This window comes from Macrobrachium rosenbergii, chromosome 25 (assembly GCF_040412425.1).
Source record: "Macrobrachium rosenbergii isolate ZJJX-2024 chromosome 25, ASM4041242v1, whole genome shotgun sequence".
Classification (NCBI taxonomy): Eukaryota; Metazoa; Arthropoda; class Malacostraca; order Decapoda; family Palaemonidae; genus Macrobrachium; species Macrobrachium rosenbergii.
In genome coordinates this window covers 33796910-33819266 of record NC_089765.1, presented here as the reverse complement: position 1 = coordinate 33819266, position 22357 = coordinate 33796910, and the positions used below count along the sequence as shown (strand labels likewise).

The 22357-nt window shown below is 34.8% G+C and overlaps 1 protein-coding gene across 2 annotated transcripts in view; it reads right to left on the bottom strand.

The window, feature by feature from the left end:
• LOC136852542 (rho guanine nucleotide exchange factor 11-like) overlaps positions 1-22357 on the bottom strand; it is an 846605-nt gene that overhangs the window by 87093 nt on the left and 737155 nt on the right. For both annotated transcript variants that reach the window (XM_067127279.1, XM_067127280.1), the window contains one exon: positions 12812-12907. In XM_067127279.1, the coding sequence (XP_066983380.1) occupies positions 12812-12907 (96 nt within the window). The remainder of the gene's footprint in view (positions 1-12811; positions 12908-22357) is intronic.

The window sequence follows — 22357 nt, the reverse complement described above, 5'->3', positions numbered from 1 at the left end:
CTCCAGCGGGAGCCAGGTGCTAGCTGAAAAAGTTGTGTGGGCCAGCTGATATTTTTATGCGTGTGAATCCAAATTATCATCCAAGGAAACCAGTTCTAACAACCATTTTTTTTTTTTTAACTGAAACCAATGTTCAGCACTTCCATGCCTAAAAGTTTTCATCAAATGTTGCTTGAGGATAGATCACCACAAGTGTTTTATGTAAGTTCCGGATCTAATAGTTCAAAACCATGATTATCGACCAGATGCTTTTATCCAACCTGATTCGTGTCATTTTACCTATCTCAGTTCTTCACTCTTCCATTCATTTTACCACTCTCAGTTATTCACTCTTCCATTCATTTTACCACTCTCAGTTCTTCACTCTTCCATTCATTTTACCACCTCAGTTATTCACTCTTCCATTCATTTTACCACTCTCAGTTCTTCACTCTTCCATTCATTTTACCACTCTCAGTTATTCACTCTTCCATTCATTTTACCACTCTCAGTTATTCACTCTTCCATTCATTTTACCACTCTCAGTTCTTCACTCTTCCATTCATTTTACCAGTCTCAGTTATTCACTCTTCCATTCATTTTACCACTCTCAGTTATTCACTCTTCCATTCATTTTACCACTCTCAGTTCTTCACTCTTCCATTCATTTTACCACTCTCAGTTATTCACTCTTCCATACAGTGATCATGCAAATGAAAAATCAGATCCCTTCTTTGATGTTGGCTACACTTTTCCATTAGCATTGCCGACAAAGTTTCGAGAAATTAATAGCCATTACTCATTTGCTAAAAGTTTTATACTTTCCATCTCTCACTGATATGTCAAGAGGATGCAGTTAAAAGACATTGGGAAAACGAAATATCTCTCGTTCTCAATTGGTTTCACTTACACAGTGGCATACTAACGAATGAATGCAAAACCTGCAGAGAGAGAGAGAGAGAGAGAGAGAGAGAGAGAGAGAGAGAGAGAGAGAGAGAGAGAGAGAGAGAGAACAAATACATACATTTCTCCTGCTCACGAGATAACTGTTGTCCTAATCACAATTCAGGTATCTGGTAGCAAACCTTAACTTTATATATATATATATATATATATATATATATATATATATATATATATATATATATATATATATATATATATATATATATATTTATATATATATATATATAAGGTATAAATTAAGAAAAGCTAATTGGATAAGATGGAACAGAGAAGGGTAAATCAGGAGGAAGGGATGAGAAAATGAACTTGGGTTAAGGCCAAAAGGATTATTTAAACATCCAGAATGGGTCCTAAATTCACAAAGGTATAGGAGTGCCCGAAGATGGAATAATAACAGTAATTCGTGGACCGATGAGCAACTGCATGACAAAGGAGGTTGTTTACTAATATATCACCTCTTGGATAATGTCGTAAAGAAGAAAATGGGAGAGAAAAACACTAGGTCTGAAAATAGAGGGTGAAAACTGGTGCGAGCTACATGGAGAATAAAAAGTTATTCTATGAGAGAAAAAATGGAACAAGAATGGTTAATGTGTAAATGGATAGCAGAATCAAATGTTCTTGGAAAGCTGTTCTCTGCAGCGAATAGGCATTTGGAAGATTTCTTGAATGAGGAGCCAGAAAAATGTCAGCGCTCTATGACACAAATTTTTCTTATGGAAATTACTGTTGATAATATGAGTAAAATTTAAAAGCTAAAGAGTATAAAAGCATCAGAAATAAGAAGTTACATGGGATAAAGAGCTACATGCTGCAGCACAGTATGAGAGGGGATGGTTATGGTGTGTAAGGTATTTCAGGATGAGGGAAAGGGTTTGAAAGTATAGCTTGGAAGAACTGTCCCTTTTCATAAAAACAAAGCAGGTAGGGGAGTCTTAGAATTACAAGGTTATATTTTTTGATAACGAGGAGAAAGTATATGGTAAGATTTTTATTCAAAAAGTAAAATAGATGACACAGTGAGTGATAGTAAAGCTAATGTGGGGTTATACAAGGAAAAAGGTGTGTGGATCAATTCAGAGACCAGACTCTCCTGACCTTGATGGTCTTTAAAGAACTTTTAACGTCTTGAAGAGGACATGGAAGGTCATGGGCTGATTCGGTAAGGTCCTCAAAGCTTGGTGAACTTGTTCAAAGTGTTACCCTTCATTTTGAAGTGTTCAGAGATTGGGAATGAAGAGCGATTGTGAGAGGATTTTGAGAGGTCTTGAAGGTCGTTAGGTGGTGGTAAATGTAGTCTATGAAAGGCTTACATGATCGGGAAATATATTGGGATGGCAACTGTAGCTGACATACAACGTAACCATGACTATCTAATGACGTGCTAACCACTTCTTATACCTAATGACAACCCTAAACCATTTTCCACGTCATGTGTCGACCTTTCAAGTTCTCCCTGGGACTTCATAACATGCCATACAGTTCCTAATGAATGAATGCCGGCCAGAGGATATAAATAGAGAGCATTTTATGTGTGCTAGCGATGTGGTTCATTATTTGGACTTGGGACATTCTATCTTCAGCTATTGATCTGAATGATGTTTAGAGGACTATAATTACTGCAAGTCACTTTTATTGGACACTACATGAAAATTTTTGAGAATTGGCAAAGAGTGGTTATTTGTTTGTAGAACTGTAGAATTCAAAGCTGGGTTTTAATTTGTGGACAATATACTCATTAATCTTATTTATTTTAACTTCCTGTAACTGAATATGAGTGATATTATTTCATATACTTGCAATTAAACTATTTTTACAAGTGTTTCAAGTAATCTTTTTTTTAACTATTATCATTAATTTAAAAACATTTCGTTCAAAAATAGTCCTATCATTTTTGAATGTCATGTTTTTAGTGTCAATCCTTTCTTTTCATAAGTAATTTCCCCTGTAGTTTTATTATACAATAATATGCAAAAAAAAAAAAAAAAAAATTGAGGAAAATAAAAGTTTTAAAACACTGTACGATGAAAAATAAAGCCTTCATGTATATTTTCTAGGACTTTCAAGAAGCACAAGAATAAATTCTCCTATTCATCGAGTAATATTTTTCTGTTTAATTTTAAAAACACTATATTTACCGACCTTTCATTTATCTAACTATATTTCATCACTTGAATCTTTTACATCTTCTATTCTTATCACGTTTTGTTTGGATGATACCATTTATTTGTAATTATTTCAGAAAAGATCTGATTCTATTTTTATTGGGATGATTCTCAGTATGACAGAAGCTTGAAATATACAGGTCTGCAATATCAGTGTGGTCAGAAAGGTATTAAGAAAGTGTTAAAAGGTCAATAAAAGATCGGAAAAGGACATCGGCAGGACGGGAATAGACGTTAGCAGATCCTTAGTCGTAACAGACGGTTGTTAGCAAGGCGTTACTGGCCAGGTATCTAGATGCTTGAAGAATGCAAAAGATCGTGAAGGACAGAAGCAAGCATTTATTTCCAGACTAGACTAAAATCAGGTTATAAAAAGTCTATAACTTTCAAGTTGTCGGAGGACAGAATTTCAGTAGGGGAAAGTGTGACCTAAGCAGTCTAAAAAGTTTGAAAAAAAAGAAAAAAGCTTTATGGCCCGTAATGAAACTAGAACAAGCTTATAATAGAATCAGAGGTTAATGTAGAAGGTGTAAGTAGGTATGGTATAGAGAATAACTTTCAAGGTGATTTTTTTTTTTTTACAATGAAAGCGAACCATATGTTAGCATACGCAGATGGATGAGTGGCTGGTCTGGTGTTAAGTATACCTTAGTTTAACCAGACCACTGAGCTGATCAACAGCTCTCCTAGGGCTGGCCCGAAGGATTAGACTTATTTTACGTGTCTAAGAACCAACTGGTTACCTTGCAATGGGACCTACAGCTTATTGTGGAATCCGAACCACATTATACCGAGAAATGAATTTCTATTACCAGAAATAATTCCATTAATTCTTCATTCGCCGGCCGGAGACTCGAACTCGGGTCTAGCAGAGTGCTAGCCGAGAACTCTACCGAATCGTCCAACGAGGAACTGTTGGTCTGTGTTCTGAGATAGAGTGGTGTTATTTCTTACTTTCTGTTAGATATATCTGTGGATGAAGTGAAGTGAGATGACAAATCTAACACGTTCGATAAAGGGGCAAAGTTGAGGGATGAGGAACTGAGTTGTAAATTGTATATGGAGTGTGGAATGTCTATTGTTTGCATATGATACAGTACTGAATTGATTGATTGATTATGAAATTTAGGAGGAGGATCATGAAATGAAACGCAAAAACTAGTAATATACATATGTTTAAAAAGTGGTTACATAAGGAGTAAATATACATACGTTTAAAAAGTGGTTACATAAGGAGTAATATACATATGTTTAAAAAGTGGTTACATAAGGAGAAAGTTGAGAGCAATTATGAGCAAGAGGAAGATGGTGGCAAAGAATCTTAATGTGGATGATGAATGAATATAAATGGTTTTATCATACTGGACTTTGGATTTAAAATAATGGACGATAGTAAGAGCCAGCATGGTTTGCTCAGCTGGTATTCACAGTGACTGGGGTTCGATTCCACTCGCTCACTCACTTGGCCCAACTAGAAATGACTGCCATCTTTTACCTAAGAATATAAGGACCAGGGAAACACAAGCTGATCAAGCTATCACAGTCATACATACCAGTATGCTTGTCCTTCTGCAAGACACGTCATTCTGTGCTGTTGACTGACCTTGACTTTTGATAGTAGAGTAAGAGAAGAGATGAAGAGTACTTGAAGAAAGAGATACCTAGGGATTTATAACTAAGGAATGTTGAGCCAGTTCTCATTTATATAAGTGAACTGTAAAGCATGAAGATCCGAAAAAGTGAGAAATGTGGTGAAAATATTTATCAGTACTTTAAGATGGTTCAGTCATGTGGAAAAAATGGAGGACAATCGGTTGGTGAAAAAAAAAGGTGTATAATTTAGAAGTGTACAGAACACGGGATTGATACGGTGAAAGAGGCACAGATAATGAGTATCTATATCCAGGGAGCGCAAAAGTGTGTGAAACATACAGGCGAAAGGTGGAACTAGTGTGGAAAAGAGGGAGCTCAACACATACTGAACATTTATTTAATAGAGCTGCAATGCTGGAAGGGGCTGATTCTTAGGTTTGACATAAGTGCTATAAAGAAAGACAAAATCTTGAACGTCACAGGCACAATAAAAAAAAGAAAAGAAAAATCTATTGAAATAAAATAAAAGCAAAAGAGACTGAAAGCAGAAGAAGGGATGACAAAAGATTTTAAATTTAATTTAATGTTTTTCACTCGTTTCTGCAAAATCTTAAATCATTTATTTCTTTTCAAGGTTTGCTTTATCAAAATAGATGTTGTCTCGACTTTTGCACTTTTATTTACAAATGATTAACATCCAACCTTGCAATCTGTCAGCCAAGCTTATAAATAAAGTCATACTAAGGTAATGTCCACACTACAGTAAAATATGTCATGAGCACATGTCGGCAACTTATCGCATGTACAGTATACTACAAACAAGCTAACAAGCAAACAACCTTAAGAGGAGAACGAAAATCACTGGCAAATGCTGTTTAACTGTATGAAGCATTGTCTAGAACAATCAATCAGCCGTCGACTTGCATTCAACCTGTCTGTGATACGTTGCCGACATGCAGCGTGAATGCTCCCTAAAACATTCTGTTGCTTTTCTGTTAATTCATACGTTTCTGAAAATGATCCCATTCCCTTTTTAATACTTTAAATAAATTTAAATTCTGTGGTTCATAACACGGCATCAAGTTCATACTTCTTTAATACAGACCAGTTTTACAAGAAGTCTGGCCTTCTTTAGCTAACAACTGTTGCGTTCGCCCAGAAGGAACGAAATAATTCAGAAAATTTATGACTCTGCGGAAAGGGCGCTTGTGACAAGTGAAGTGACATTCAATTCATTCTGGCTAAAAATATCTTTACATGATGGCACCTGCATGGTCCGTGGAGTATACACCAGAGGAAATATTACTCATAGCAGAAAGGTCAAGAAGTAGTGCAGTAATGAAATTTGCCACACGCAAGAATTTTAGAAGAAAAATGGCATTACCTATAAATTCTATTTTCCAGAGGGGCGTATAAATATTCAGGTTAATTTTCTCTTTTGCATAAATTAAAATCCTATTATGCTTTTCATTTATAAATCTCCTTCATGTGGCTTAACGGCAATAGCAGATTTAAGATATAGTCAATAACTAATACCTATATTTCTATTTAGATTATACTGCATTCCACTCTTCATTTTTTTCACTGGAGAACCACTTACAAAAGGCCAGTGTATAGTGATAGGCTCGGCAGATTTTAATGATATCAATATAAAATTGTGATGTATTACAATTACAGCCATGGTAACAGCAAAATTCAGAAAAAATATATCGATCAAGATACGCAAATCAATGTGTGAGTGGCGAGGGTAAGGTTCAAGCTAAATGAAAAAGATGACAAACATTACGAAGAAAAAGACGTTTCTGCCATATTTCCTTTCAGTTTAGTCGAGATGCAATCAAATCTCATATCTCCGTTCGAAAATTAAATGCATGTTTTATGGAGTAACACATCCAGTTGCAAGGACTCAGTATCATCCAACAACAATTGCTCTTTCACAGCAAAGAAACTCTTGGACGTTACATTATATAATTTATGTAGAATGCTCTATACTTTATACATATGTATATATATATATATATATATATATATATATATATATATATATATATATATATATATATATATATATATATATATATATATACATATATATATATATACATATATATATATATATATATATATATATATATATATATATATATATATATATAATTTTTATTCACTATTTCTCCCTCCTAAATATTTCTTGAATAACTATTGCGAAGTTCAACAGCTACCTGCAGATTAAAAGACAAACACAAAGCTTCGGTGTGTTTAAAATCGAACAAGCGTTGCTCGTTTTCCAAGGTCTGAACTATACAATATGGATCTTATTCAAATCCCCATCAAGGAGCAGGACATGATTTAACTTTCGCTGGCCATTTCTACCTAAAGGATATGAAATGCAACTTCTCACCTTAAAAATTGAAAGTATGGGACTGCTGCTATCATATGCCAAAACTGACTACCCACCTGATGTCATAGAGGAAAATATACAACATATTTTCTGCCATATACTAAGGTATACCATACTATGACTTAAAAACATATCTTCAGAAAGCATCACTTCAATTACTGATAGGAAAATACCGTAATCTTTCTGTATTTACTGTTAAGTAGCAGGATTCGAGCCCATTCTTCATCCGTTGCTGAATACATTTAAGGTTTCGGGAAACAATCGCTTCAGGCTTGAGCAAGAATTAGTTTTTGCGGACCGCTACATTCCAAAGGAAACCAAATGGAAAACTCAAATGGCAAAACACAGGAACCATGAAACGATTTAAGGCATACATTCTGCTTGAAAATATGCTTAAATAAATTATTATAATGAAAATACATATTTTGTTGCCAGATATTGCAAAGGTCTCGCAAAAAGCATAAGTAAATAAGAGGAATCAAGAGAAAGGGAAAAGGAATTGCATGGATTTTTGGAAATAAAAAATTTACAAAAACTAATTCATTATCGTCAATATTCACAAAGAAAATTATTCTAACGGCATCATGTATGCAGTGATCCCTACTATGTTAAAGCAACGGGGCCTTCTTCGTGCAAGTTTCCAACATGGCTCGCAGCGGGTCTCCAGAGATGCCTAGTCAGGAAAGTCACTTTTGATAGTTTCCTTGACAAGGGCATTTTATTAATAAAGCTCTACTTTTAAGGACCCAATATCGCTGCATGGAGGAGCTGTTTGGAATAATTCACCAGATTTTGTAGCATAGGGAATGAAGATATAAGTCAACAATTTTGGCCGCATAAGGAATGAGGAGGATCAACTTTTTGGCAGCTTGGTAAGCAGGTGACTTACCAAGTTCCCAAGGAGTTGAACCTCCTCCGCATCACTTGCCCTCATGGAACATATGCTAGATATATTGACGATAAATTCACACCACCGCTACTGAACAGGATGTCCCCTACAAGATCACAATCTTTGAGAGTAAATCCTGCCTAGCATCCTTACGTGAATGTAGTGAGGAGGGTTGTCTTCCTTACTTAAACATGGACACGCATAAGCAAGAGCAAAACTTCGGGATCAAGGTATTTAAGAAAACCGCTATGGTGAGTCTCTGACTCAATGTGAGTCATGTCTCAATGTGAGTCACTGCCTCAATATGCCATGTTTCATACGAGAGATCCACTGCTGCTTCATATTTGAACTTTTGTTAGTGTGAGACACAAAATATTGGATCTGCCAGCTCCTGACTAACAGATTTGCCTGCAACACTGTTTATAGTTCCTCTGAAATCAGTGGTAAACATTTTATCAATTCAACCAAGTGCTTAAAATGAAGCCGCTCTTGCAGAAGCTAATTAGACAGACCCAGTAGGTCACAAAGAGACCAAATTCAGTAGAATTCCAGTTATAGGAGCAGTGCCCTTCCGTCAACTTGCAGCAAAGTGCAGACTTCTTTTATTTTCTGTATAACCACATGAGCAGGTTCCATCATGAGGAGCACATCCTTCAGGAGCAGCATTCTCGTCAGCCCTGCCATCCTGAGCCTGCCACCCAGCAGCAAGTTCCAGTTATCACTCAAACAGTCAATGAACACCAGGGAACAGTGATCACAGCAGCATCAAGTAAGGCAAGAGCATTCATACAAATACCAAGGTAATCCCTTCGGCCCAAAACCCATTAAAAATTCAGTTCACTAACTGAGGCAAATAGCTGAGCCTGGCCTCCATCCACACATGGCTCATCCGGCCTCTTGTTGTAATTCTCATCTATATCTTCCTGCATAGTAAAATATCCCACAGAGAAGCAGTTACTACACAGAAAACTTCTCAGAAGGAGGCAAAAAACTCTGAGTTTAGGTGAAGATGTCAGCAGTCTTTGCATATTGTTAAGTTAATTGACAAAATAAACTAGCTGGCATACAGCAGGGTCATATTTCTACTCTGAGCAACAAGAGCCATACAGGAGTATTATCAGTAGCAATACCACTCATGAAATTTTATGATAAAATGAATTATTTCAGTAAAACCCTCCCCAATACCACAAAAAGTGTTACTCAAGACTAAACAATAATATTATTTTACATTGTGAAAGCTACAACCACAACTGATTTCAACTAGTATGTAACATATATATATATAAATATATGTATATATATATATATATCATTTAATTACGCAGCTATAGGGTATAAATGAGTCAAAGTTTAGATTAATGTTGACATATGTAAACAAAATGGAACAAGAAGCTAGAATCACCAAATGGTCAATTGTTAAAGGGCAGTTAGGAAAAAGATAATCTTGTTCCTATGGAAAGGGTAAACATACAGCGACACAAAATGTATAAAGCTAAATTTTAATTTAGTATTTAATAAAAATGTGCAGAGCCCTTACAAACATACCAGGAAAAAGGTTTTCACATTTGCAGTCTGCAGTTTATTGATGCTGAGATAAAAACCATTTATGATATTGTTTTGGAACTTAAATACCTCAGAACATTTGTAGATGTAGCATAGGAAAGAGTCCCAAAACATTTTATTTATCTGATAACAAACCCAAATTTAATAATGCATATATTCTAAAGTTGAAGTATGAGGGAATATTTTTTTATAGATTCCTAAGATTTTGAAACTTTTTAACCTAAATGTGGTTTTCTATACTTCTGATTAAAGAAAGGTTTGGAAGTTAGAAATTCCTCAAATGATGTTTTTAGCTGAATTTCTGAAATTCCTTGCAAAAACAGATAGAAATATTATAGATAAATTGGAAAATTGGTGGGACTATGACTCAAGCAGCAATAATATTCTCTAAACACTGACCAAATATTGAACGCATTATTTTATAAATTTGAGAGATTCAGATTATCCTGCAAGTGCCAAGCTTTGCTGCCAAACCCTTGTTTAACTGCCAGGGTCAGCAGCCAATCATGGAACAGATTCAGATCATGCACTTAAACATCACTGGTATTATCTGACATTGGGCCTCAGTTGTACACCTGACCAACCTACTTATAACAACATTTCCATCTACATGGCATATCAAAAGCAGGCTTGATCCCCAGAATAAATCAGCTGACTCCAGGACACGTGCATATTTTTGCCTTACTGGTAATCTTGTGGAATGACCTGGTAAATAAGCATCAAGGAAGGTTCTCTCATTAACCCCTGGTGCCTAACAGATAAGATATAGCCATATGCTATCAGCCAAAGAGCCATTAATGGCCTAACTATGGCATTTCAGCTCTGGCTTACTCTTAAGAGAGAATAAAAGGTCGTCCTCTGATATCCCAGTAGACTATGCATGTTTTTTGCACCAACCATTGCATAACACCCTGGCAACTATCGGACTAGCTACAGCTATGCCTACTGTTATTTAAGGAAAATATTACGGGATATCCATGGAAAAAGTAGCAAATGTAAATGCTGTAAACACCTGCCTATCTTGCTTCTTCTTAACTGAACCATCTCTCTGATTCTAGGAAGAAGAAATATAGCTCTGCCTCTGAAATGTCAAAAATTCTACCAAGAAGTCAGATAATGTCCTAGGATTTATCCCATATTTCATCCTCCCCTGTATCATGCAGTGGCTATGTCCACAAGGCAAGAGGTACATAGTTCCTGACAGCAGTTCTCACGGCCACCAACCTCCGATGCATGACTGACCCTCAACTTACTGAACATACCACTGGAAGACATGACAGTGTGGGGCATCCTAGAACAAACTCAACCCTTCAACACTGCCAGAACTCAAAGCAGATGGAAAATGGAAGGTCAACCTGGCAATGGGAATATGGTTGCAACACTTGCTAACAAACACCCGAGCTATCCTTCCCAACACCAAAGGAACACCCATGGTGGAACTACTGAAGAAGGTGGCTAGACTGCTTGAGGGCCTTCACAACACACAGCCCACGCCATCTGCAAAGTCAGATAAGGCAACGACCAGGATGACAACACTCAAACCAACACCATGCAGAAGCATACATTCAAATTGTGACAATAGGGGCACCCACATCCATCAGTGTTCTGCCTACACCATTATAAATTTGGGAAGGCAGTGCAGACTGCACCCCATGTGCATTTGGGGAAAAATGAGAGCAAGGTGGCAATCCAAGAAAATTACAGTGGCTGCCACAACCCTGATAGAATTCTTCTTCACAAGACTGAGTCAACCACAACCCCAGTGACGCTTCAAACATTTTCATGTCAACATAGTGGAACACTTACCACTATCCCAATAAATTCCAATCAAATTCTTATGGCAACAGAGAGATCCACATGGCAGCCAGAAGCAATACCAATAACAGAGGCACTCCTAAATGCGTAGATTAGCTGCTTCAACATACCTGAAGTGCAAGTGTTATTTTTGAGCATATATATATATATATATATATATATATATATATATATATATATATATATATATATATATATATATATATATATATATATACAAATGTGTATAGAATCCATACATTTTTGCAGTTCGTAACACCCTGACCATGGTATAACCATCTCACCATCTCCTACAGCTTGCATTTACCTTTAGCAACATTAAACCTTGGCTCATCAAAGGTGATTTCAGTCTTCTGTAAAATGTGTATCAGTTTAGGAATTAGGTTGTGCGTCTGTGCAAAATGTGAGATGACATCCTGCATTCTATCGTATCGTAAAAGCATTTGTAGTGTTGTGGTGGGGTAAACATGGATTCAGTTATTAATCTTTCTATGATGAACATGAAAATGTATTTTCCTTGTAAGTCACTTGCTCTTTTTCAGAGTGCCTTGTACTGTTCCATATTAGAGGAATTGGCATCGTATTACAGCAAGCGAAGACTTATTGATGCAATCAGTAACTCAGGGCACAGGGAGCAACTCCTTTCATGATTATTCATATTAACACCCTCCTTTCATAAGGTACAGGCATTGAAGACTATGCCATACCAGAATTTATGTGAAATTACAACTGCTTACAGATGCTCATAATTAGTAGTAGCCAGTGAGGAGAGACAATACAGAAGGAGTTCGGCTGATGGATTTGACAAAGATGTGAATATAGAATGTTCTTCATGCCGAGCATTCATGAGAGATGTAATGCAGAACTGAGGTCTATCAGGCAGCTAATGTTCGTTTTTTCTGTTTGGGGGCTATTTCTTAATTCAGAGTAAAAAGGATGAATTTGTAGCCCCTCCGTTATACTCAAAGACCATCCCAAAGGTGATGGAAACGTTTCTATATATTACAGTATATATATATATATATATATATATATATATATATATATATATATATATATATATATATATATATATATATATATATATATATATATATATATATATATATATATATATATAATGAGAAAAAAGAAAAATAATGGACAAGATTGGAAATGAAGAGGAAAATAACAGTGGAAAGACAATTCTATAGCTTGATAATCGTTTGCTTCTGCTGCAACTTTAAAAGCTGTCGTCCAGCTGTTCAATAACTATAACTACAGTATACAGTATTGATAAGTACAAATAACGCACATCAATTTGTCTACTGTTATCATCAGTACTATAATGTTATATCCTGTAGATAGAAAATAATCATTATCTACTAAAGAAAATTATCACTATTCTGATAAAGATGATGATAGTGTAGATGGCAGTTTGAAAGAAAAAAAAATACTTACACAACATAATTCATCGAGGTTCCCAAAGAGCAATTCAGGCTCGGCGAACATGGCATAGCCGTCCACCTGGATCTTCTTCAGAGGCTCCATGTATACCTGCAAAGACAATTGGGACTGACGTTCATAACTGGTTAGGTTATGGCAACTCAATGTGTTTAAATATATATTCAAGAGAAAAATTTTGTCCGATCTATGTGAGACTGACTGACTGGAAAATGTGTTTATTGATATATATATATATATATATATATATATATATATATATATATATATATATATATATATATATATATATATATATATATATATATATATATATATATATATATATATATATATATATATATATATATATATATATATATATATATATATATATATATATATATATATATATATATATATATATATATATAGTAAATATATATGTGTATGTATATATATATATATATATACATATACATAAATGTCTGTGTGTGTGGTTATGTACATATATAACAACAAAAACTTTCGCAGCGACGATCCAAACTGCCTTTGTTCCTTTGTACGTATTGATAAAATAACATTGGGAATGAAATAGATAAACAAAAGCCTGGACACATTCCATCATACTCACAGATTATATACGTTATAAAGATACACTGTACTACGGAAGTGACTACGTACCCGAGAAAAACACAGAATCATACAATATGTTTTGTAATATGAAACTACGCGCAGACTTTTCAGACTATTCTTTTTTTTAGTTTCTCTAGTGCAATGTTTTTGAGGTATGTGGTCAACAGACAATCAAAACATACGGCAATTCTTGTACTCGTTGTAAATATTTATATATTACTCATCAAAGCAATACAATATTAACAACAACCACGAAAAAATAAATGATATTATGGCAAAACTATATCCCTTCGAAATGTCGTTAATGGACGTCTCGTAATAGCGCTTTCCAGTCCATTAGGGTCCTGATAACAGAATTAATAGAGAAAACAGCTGTATTTACTTTTAATTTAACGCATTACAGATGATTTTCTCATCTGTGAATCAGCGAAAGCTGAAACGCCACACACGAATTAAATATTGTTTTTGGCAACTGCATACAAATGTGGAAGTTACTTTTTAGCGAGCCTCTTTGCGCTAACTCACAACTTTTTTTCTGAGGAACAAGTTAATATTTGATATTTTTTATTTCCTTTTTCCTCCCAGTCTTTTTTTTATCTGTAAATATTTTATATTCCGTTCTGAACGCTTAGGCAGGGAAAAATTTTTCATTTATTTCAAACTTGAAAAAAATTCAGTATGAACAGTCATGCATGCATGCAAATTTTATACGCATGCCCCCACTCGCGCGCGGGCGCTCACACACACATTACACACACGCATATATATGTATAAACATACATCTATCTATCTATATATATATATATGTATATATATATATATATATATATATATATATATATATATATATATATATATATATATAATATATATATATTTATATATATAAATATATCAATTTTGAAATGAACACTCCCTTAGGAACTTGATCAACGAGGGCTAGTACTAAACACGGCGAAACAGAGATTCATCTGACGCTGTTTTTCGTCCGCGTTAAGTCAAAACAGCATAGATGAATCTCTGTTCCGTGGATCGGGGATCAAGTGTTCCTAAGCGAGTTGATCATTTCACAAATTCCTGAGATTTCGTGAAAAAGGCCCGGCAATATGAAAGGTGTAAGTCAAATTCAATAGAAATAATACCACATAAATGAACTATAAAACCAAATATTCTATGCTGATCCCCACAATTTGCATTTTTGCTCAAAGACCAACCCCTTTAGTTAGACATATCTTGATGTGCTTCGTTTTTCTGTCGAATCAGGCTACAAAAACCAAAAAGTAAATCTACATATAAACAAAGAGTAAGCTAACAGATAGAGAATCTCTTTGCTGTACCCACTTAAATTATTTAAAAAAAAATTGCTGTTGTTGCGTGACCTTTAAGTTCTTGGAAATGTTGCCCAATACTCATCATGAATAATAACATTAGATGTTAAAGATAATTCCTGCCTAATACAAGGAACATTATATAAACACAGCAGACGTTGCAGCATAGAATATGCATACTCGCACTAAAGCGTAATGGTTTCCAATACATTAATACAAGATGACCAGTCTTCATGCCTTAATGTATCGTATTATTACTCACTATATCAAACAGTGACAAAATAATGATTTAGCGACTGAAGTGTGAAAATCATTATAATGCATATTCCCCCAATGTCATTTGCCCAGCATCCATGACGTGGAACAATCTTGACATTGGAAGAAAAATGAATCACACATAAAATACAAAAGATATAGACTGAATTTTTTTTTATATTTTCTCGTTCTTACCTATTCTCTACATCTTGAAGATGTTCCTATTTGAAATCTTTCCAGTCAATAGTTAAAATACATGAAATAAATCATTAAATGGTATTTCTTATCTTTTATTCTTTCGAACCCGTCAGCTCCTTAAAAATACTTTGTGTAAGGGATTTCTGCGTTGCTTAAAGTACCTTCTAATTCCCCCAAAAAGTGAAAAACGTTATCTGGGAAGATGAACGTTTCGTAAGTAGGACTCTGACCATGTACATAACTATTTTACGCAAAGTTTTTTTTAAATGAGAAATTTTATGGACTATGAGACTACTAAAATGAGAAATACTCAGGATAGGATAAGAAAAGGATAAAATAAGGATTAAAATAAATACGCATCATTTGAAATGAAATCTGACTCTATTTGACAACCTCTGTAGTTATCACCGAATAACTGAATATCAAATCAAGTAGTTGGTATATTCACAAATTGCTGAATCGTGTATCTATTTATTATTTATTCCCGTTGTTATGGAATGAATCCCCCCCCACTTTTTTTAATACCAACATCCATAACAAATGCCCGCAAGGAGACATACGATTATGCAAAGCTTCAGGGATTTAGAAGCAAGCATTAACACACGAATTTTCGGAATATGACTACATTTAAAGTGGTCATGATTTCTGTAGTTATGAATCTTATAACGAAAAATCGCGAATATTTATTCACAAGATGCTAGCCTGTTCTACTTAAAACAGTATATCACAACTTCTCTAGATCTTGATGCAGGTCAATAATATATTTTAGTTTGCGGCCGGCGGCTGTCGAGATGTCTTTCGAGCGTCTTACCTAATAATGCTATGTAAATGTTACGTAAATTAGTATGTAAATTACTTTTTTTCAATCAGCTGCTTAATTCTTATGGAAGCCTTGTCCAGGAACTTTTAATGGACCGTCTCTAAATATCGGCAAATGCGTAAACTTAGTGAATAAATAAGTAAATAAATAAATAAATAAATAAGCAAAAAAATAAACAAATACATATAAAGGAGTGAAAGAAACCAAGAGGGAAGGAAGAATCACTTTCAGAAACTTCCGAAAGCCATTAAAGATTCGAGCAACTAAGTAAATGGCATAAAAAAGGATTTATTTGGTTTAGCTGTCAGAGAGGAAATTGTTTCGTACTTTTAGTTCGTAATATTTAACCAGGCTAAGATGGGACACTTCCATTATGAGAGGCGGGAGATACAGAATCCTTTTCTTTTTTAATGTTTTGTGAAATTCCAGGCGGCAATAAAAAAAAAAAGGTTGGGGGTGGGGTCACAATGACAAAATGCCCCAAATTCTTCCAATATTCTCAGCTCAAGCTTTCAATGTGAATGTATTTCTAAATTTTTTTTTTATTGTTTTTGTTGAACTTTTAATTATCTCATTCTAAACATTTTCTGGATATACTTGTTTTATATATTCGGAATCCCGTGACTCAACAAAATTGGCTTTGGCTGAATAAATATCCATTCATTCCTGTGACAACACGAAATAAAACAAATAAGAAATTGCATTATATGACTACGAATATCTCTCTCTCTCTCTCTCTCTCTCTCTCTCTCTCTCTCTCTCTCTCTCTCTCTCTCTCTCTCTCCATGTTGCGAAATCTAAACCGAGGGCTTCACTGCCACATTAAAGCAAAAAAAAAAACTAAAAAAAAAATAAAAAATAAAAAAAAAATACCTAGAGCTAGTCGAGTACGAATCCCTGTCAATGATCAGAATTTAATGACTATTCCCTGTTGTAAAATTTTTTCCACTGCGTAATATGATTAAGAATCCGCTCAAAAGGCGAACATGAGATGAAGCGTAAAAAAATCTCGGTTCTAATGAGAAATCAACGTTTCCCTTTTATGCGTCGAGAGAATCCGTCTCCTGATCTCGCTGGACGAGCGAACGTCTTTCGACATGACCGCTGTTTATCATTCAAAAACTCAGACATTTCATTAATAGTTAGAAAGTCAGAAGAAAAATTTCGGGAGGATTTTTCTGGAGCTCGAGATTTACTACGAAATGACGGAGACCTGAACTTCTGGATGGAGCCAAAAATCGGAGTGGCAATTTAAAGTTAAGAGACTGAATGGAAAAACGGTGGGAGTGGGGTTGAGGCTGATGTTTCACCGGAACCGTACTAAACTCGACCTGGTCCCCTTTGTGAGTGAAGTTAAGAGGAGATTTATGTCACTGGTGTGCTGCCATTACAGACGAGCTAAACTTTCGCATGTCGCTCTTTTTTGAGATGTTCAATGAAAACAGATGTTATTGACGTGATGCCTTTGTGGGCAAGTATCTTTTTTTAGATATCAGCCTTTTTTTTTGACGGAAGGGAAAAGAAGATAGATGTTACTGACATTGGGCTATAATCATCGTCCTTTAAATAGACCTACAGCCAACGGTGTGAGAGACAAAGGACCTATGGAACTGAGAAGTTCGGCAGCGAGGCACATTTATTCCATATTGGTGCTGCTGTTCAGCGAATCTGGTTTCTCTCGGCAGATAAAGGGGATCAGGGATCAATAGTGAATGTGAAAGGTCTCACCATCCGCCGATGGTCCAAGTCATATCTGCTACTATTAGGAAACAGAAACATACCACCACGAACCACTCTGTCTGAAAGAGATAAATCCCTGGCAGAGGCAGACATCCATACCGGAGAACAGTATTCCAGTAAAGGAAGTACAAACGACCTAAAACAGGTTGCACTGATTTTATCAGTTATAAATATATGAGGCCTTAAGAACAATACCTAACTTTCGTGCGGCATTTGCTGAAACTTTCATTAGGTGTTCCTCAAAAGTAAGAACAAGGAACCAGAATCGTAACATAATAAATAAATGGAATTACACCACAGAGTTTTTCTCAGATATCAATCCCCAAAAACCATTAATATCGAAACTAGTATATCTTCACAATAACTGATACTCAAAAAGAACTTACAGTATATAAGATAAGCGCTTCTACATTGAAATCATAAATAGTTGACAGGGACATTATTCCTTCGGACATGAAGGGATATCTGAAGTGATTAAACATGCCCATCCAATTCAGGTGCTGTACTTAGAATGGAAATCAACCCAATTCTGCCTCGATAGATCAGCGTTATGTCCTAACGCAAGTCTATGTATTTATGCTGTTAATTTTACGGATGACATTAATAGATTTTCAACTATTATGCCACAAATAACCCATTAACGATGAATTCACTTCATAAAGGGAATAAATTAAAATTAAAATGAATTATTTATGATAACTGTATCTATGCGCTTATCATATATATTGAACCTATGCATTTGTGACTGATTCAAGTTGATGCTATTTTTTTATTCAGCCATAAAGAGACGTCAGAATTGATTTCAGTTTCGTGAAAGATATTCTTGCCAAATTCAGGTTTTGTAATTTTAATAAAAATCACCCCATTTCCAATATGATACCTGACTGCTAAGTTGGTAACAACTTTCTATATATGATTGATATGGGAATTTTGCACATGGCTACTCATACTTTCAAGTATTACGCCACGAATAACCCATCAATGTTGAACTGCCTTCACCCTGGAATAACTTACACCCAAAGGGAATCATGTGATAAGTGAATCGGCTTTGATCTTGGGTTCACATCCTGAAAGGGCTAGATGCACATATAATAATATGTAATCCCGTTTGGGTGTACGTTATCCCCAAAATAAAATAAATTTGATTTGAATGGATTATTTGTGGCTTAACTGAAAGTTTAAGGAACTTATGTGTAACTGACATAATATATATACATGTGTGTATATATATATATATATATATATATATATATATATATATATATATATATATATATATATATATATATATATATATATAATGTGTGTGTGTGTGTGTGTGTGTGTGTGTGTGTGTGTGTGTGTGTGTGAGTGTGTGTGATATTTACAGAACGGTCAAACGACAAGTACTCATAATTTTTTTATTCCATATAACACTGATATCTTACAGACTTAACTGGAGATGTCCGTTACGCAGAAAATGATCTATTGAGGGTTACTGAAAAATCTCCTTAAACAACCTGTGTGAAATGTTAACAGATCAGTATCAACCTTTGAAACTTGAATTCCCTCTTCAGTGGTGAGACATTAAAACCCAACTAATGTTTGACAAATCAACAGGATTTGGACCATGGAGGGATAAGTAACCAAAGAGAGGGTCCAGATACAACACTGTTTCTTCAGGCCTCAAACTTCAAAGGGACTAAGATAGGCGTTTCTCAGCTCTCGTGTGAAATGACAGAAGGGAGATCTTGATTCCCTATCGCTACAAAAGCCGGGGCATACCTGAAGGTGTCGATTACATAGGATGGCGAGGACTACGACGTACCAGATGGGTTTAGTTATTTTGCAAGTTGCTAGAAAACTTTATGTTAATGTAGCACCCTTAAATAATGGAATGTAGAGTCTCATCATTAGTTTGGTGTCAACAGCGTTTTTGAAAAGACCTAATGGTTTCGGCCCTGACTACAGACTCGAGAGATTTAAAACTGCCTGATATTTCTGTGGTCGTGATATATTACAATATACACCCAAATTGCTTCCAAATATGATGGGCTTAAGCCTACTCTACAGCCCGTCTCACCACAATATTTGGGACTTCAAAGAATACTGACTTGGTCTATAAACGACTGCAGCTCAAATAATGCGGAATACTTTCGAGGACTTATGAAAATATGTATGTCAGTCTTGCACTAAGATGCTTATTTTCTAGGCATAAATCATATTTAACAATAATGTTATTCTTTGATTTGATTCCAAGATCCCCACTATTCTAAAATACTGTAATGAGAGAGAGAGAGAGAGAGAGAGAGAGAGAGAGAGAGAGAGAGAGAGAGAGAGAGAGAGAGAGAGAGAGAGAATTTTTCTATTTTTAAAAATGTAAGGTGATCTCAGGTTTGTTAAAGGGCAATGAAATCTGGTAATGTTTTTGGTAAAACTGAGGTCAGCGAAAAATATGGAATAAATAGTTTAGGAAATTTATATGAAAACATGGCTATAATCTTTACTCATAAAAGGAAGGGTTATTTTCAGGATTTTAAAAATAAGTTCTTTCAGAAATGATGAAAGTTTAATCTATTCGTTTTATATTCCAACTGGTAATTTATTTTCTTCCTTGAATTCCATTTCCACTCTTGCAAATTTTATGGCTTTATAACACGCTCCTTTGTGACCTAGTTTCGCCGCACATAATAATTAGAAATATTTTTCTTTTCATGTAATATCCTGAACGTTTATGGTACCCTCAAATTAAATTCCTAAAAAAATAGCATATATTCCCTCTTTACTCCTGAGATTTATTTTCTTTAAATAATCAGGTTCTTATGGAAATACTGGCGGGTACATAGGGACTTTTATTGTTTGTCTTTCAATAAATAACGAGAGAGCCAAGGTTCAGTGCATTCTGAAAACTTCTTTAAACTTCTAACTGAAATTTTAAGAATTATGCACGGCATGGAGATACATTGTGTAAAGAATATGATTATCAACACGTGAACAGACACAACCTAACAGTAGTTTGTGCTGACCGAAGAAAAAAATAACCTTTCAATCTACATAAGTTTTTTGGTACATTCTGTATCATTTAATACAAACATAATTTATGCCTATTAAAAACTTCGAATATCCGAAATTTACTAAGAATGACAAACATCTTCAAATGTGAACAATAATGGAGGTGGTGAAAATTTCTTATGAATCGAAAAATTCTCTTAATTCTCTTCAGAGTCTAAAGAGAAAAAAACAAAGAAAAAGCAAGAATTTTTCTCTTCCTCCAGTCAATGAAAATTGTTTCAATTTTATTAGCATTTAATAAAAACACAGTTACAGCATGGCAACTAATTTGTAAATAATGAAAAACACTTCTTTCCGGAATGCATTTTGGGTCTCATTACTAATCTTTATAAAATTAAATAACTCTCCGGTTTCTTTGGTAAGCTTATTAATTTACTAGTCTTTTAGGATATGCAAGGAATTTAAAAAACCATTCAATTTGGCTCCAGAGGAAAAAACGAGTCATCAAAAAAAGATTTTTTTCACTCGTTTTATTCTCTCGTGAAGAGATCTCACACGTCCTCGAATTCCCTTTTAACTGAGCTTAGCCCCCCAAAAATACGAGAGATCAAAGAACTCAGACGGCGAACCTTTTTATGAGCGTGTCTGCGAGCTGACGGCCATTTTCTGAAAATAGACCCGGCAGGTTGTGAGGAAAATTTGAAGGGGAGTCTTTACGTTGATTACCATTTATGCTGCTACAGTTTATGTTATTATTATTCTAATCGTTTCTAAAATGAAGATACAGACAGAACAGCCAAGAATATTTTCATCGGCTTCGTAAATACCATTCTAAAATCTCTTCAATAATATGCTCTCGGAGAGTACATGTAATAACGTTGCTTTAAAAATGGAATAATGTCAAGATGGCAAACGTTTTCACAAGACATTAATCTATGGGCCTACAGTGTTCCTGAATGTCAAAAATAAAACCTGAGACACGGATAAGAAAACGTTGCTTTAAAAATGGAGTTATGTGAAGATGTTCAAGTTTTTATTAGAGATTAATCAATGGAGCTATACACTATTCCTAAATCTCAAAAATAAACCTGAGACACAGACATGTAAACGTTGCTTACAAAAAGAGTTATGTCAAGAGGGAAAACATTTTCACAATGGATTTAGAAGGGGGACTTTACATTATGTAGGTTTCTTAAGACTGCTACTCAGCTTTAAGGAAAAAGTAAGGCAAACAAAAAACTTTATCCATCTGGCAAAAGAAAACTTCCAATTTTATTCGCCACAGAAAATTCAAGACTTCAAAGAACTGTTTTTCTCTCGCTGATGCAACCATAGGTACACTCAAGTTGAAGTGGAATTTTTATTTTCCAAAGTTGTATTTCTTCCGTATAATCATTTTCTTCATACGCACTTTCCCATAATGGCGACCTTCTCTTAATGGTAACCATTTGCTCTAGACAAACGCAGGATAGCAGAATTTTATAAAGAATAATCAAATTTCCAGGCTTTCACTATATTCTGAACACCATCCAGTATCTCCCCGTCAACAATTTGGCTCAAGAGACAAATAGGAGAAAACAAAAAGGTCTGTTTTTT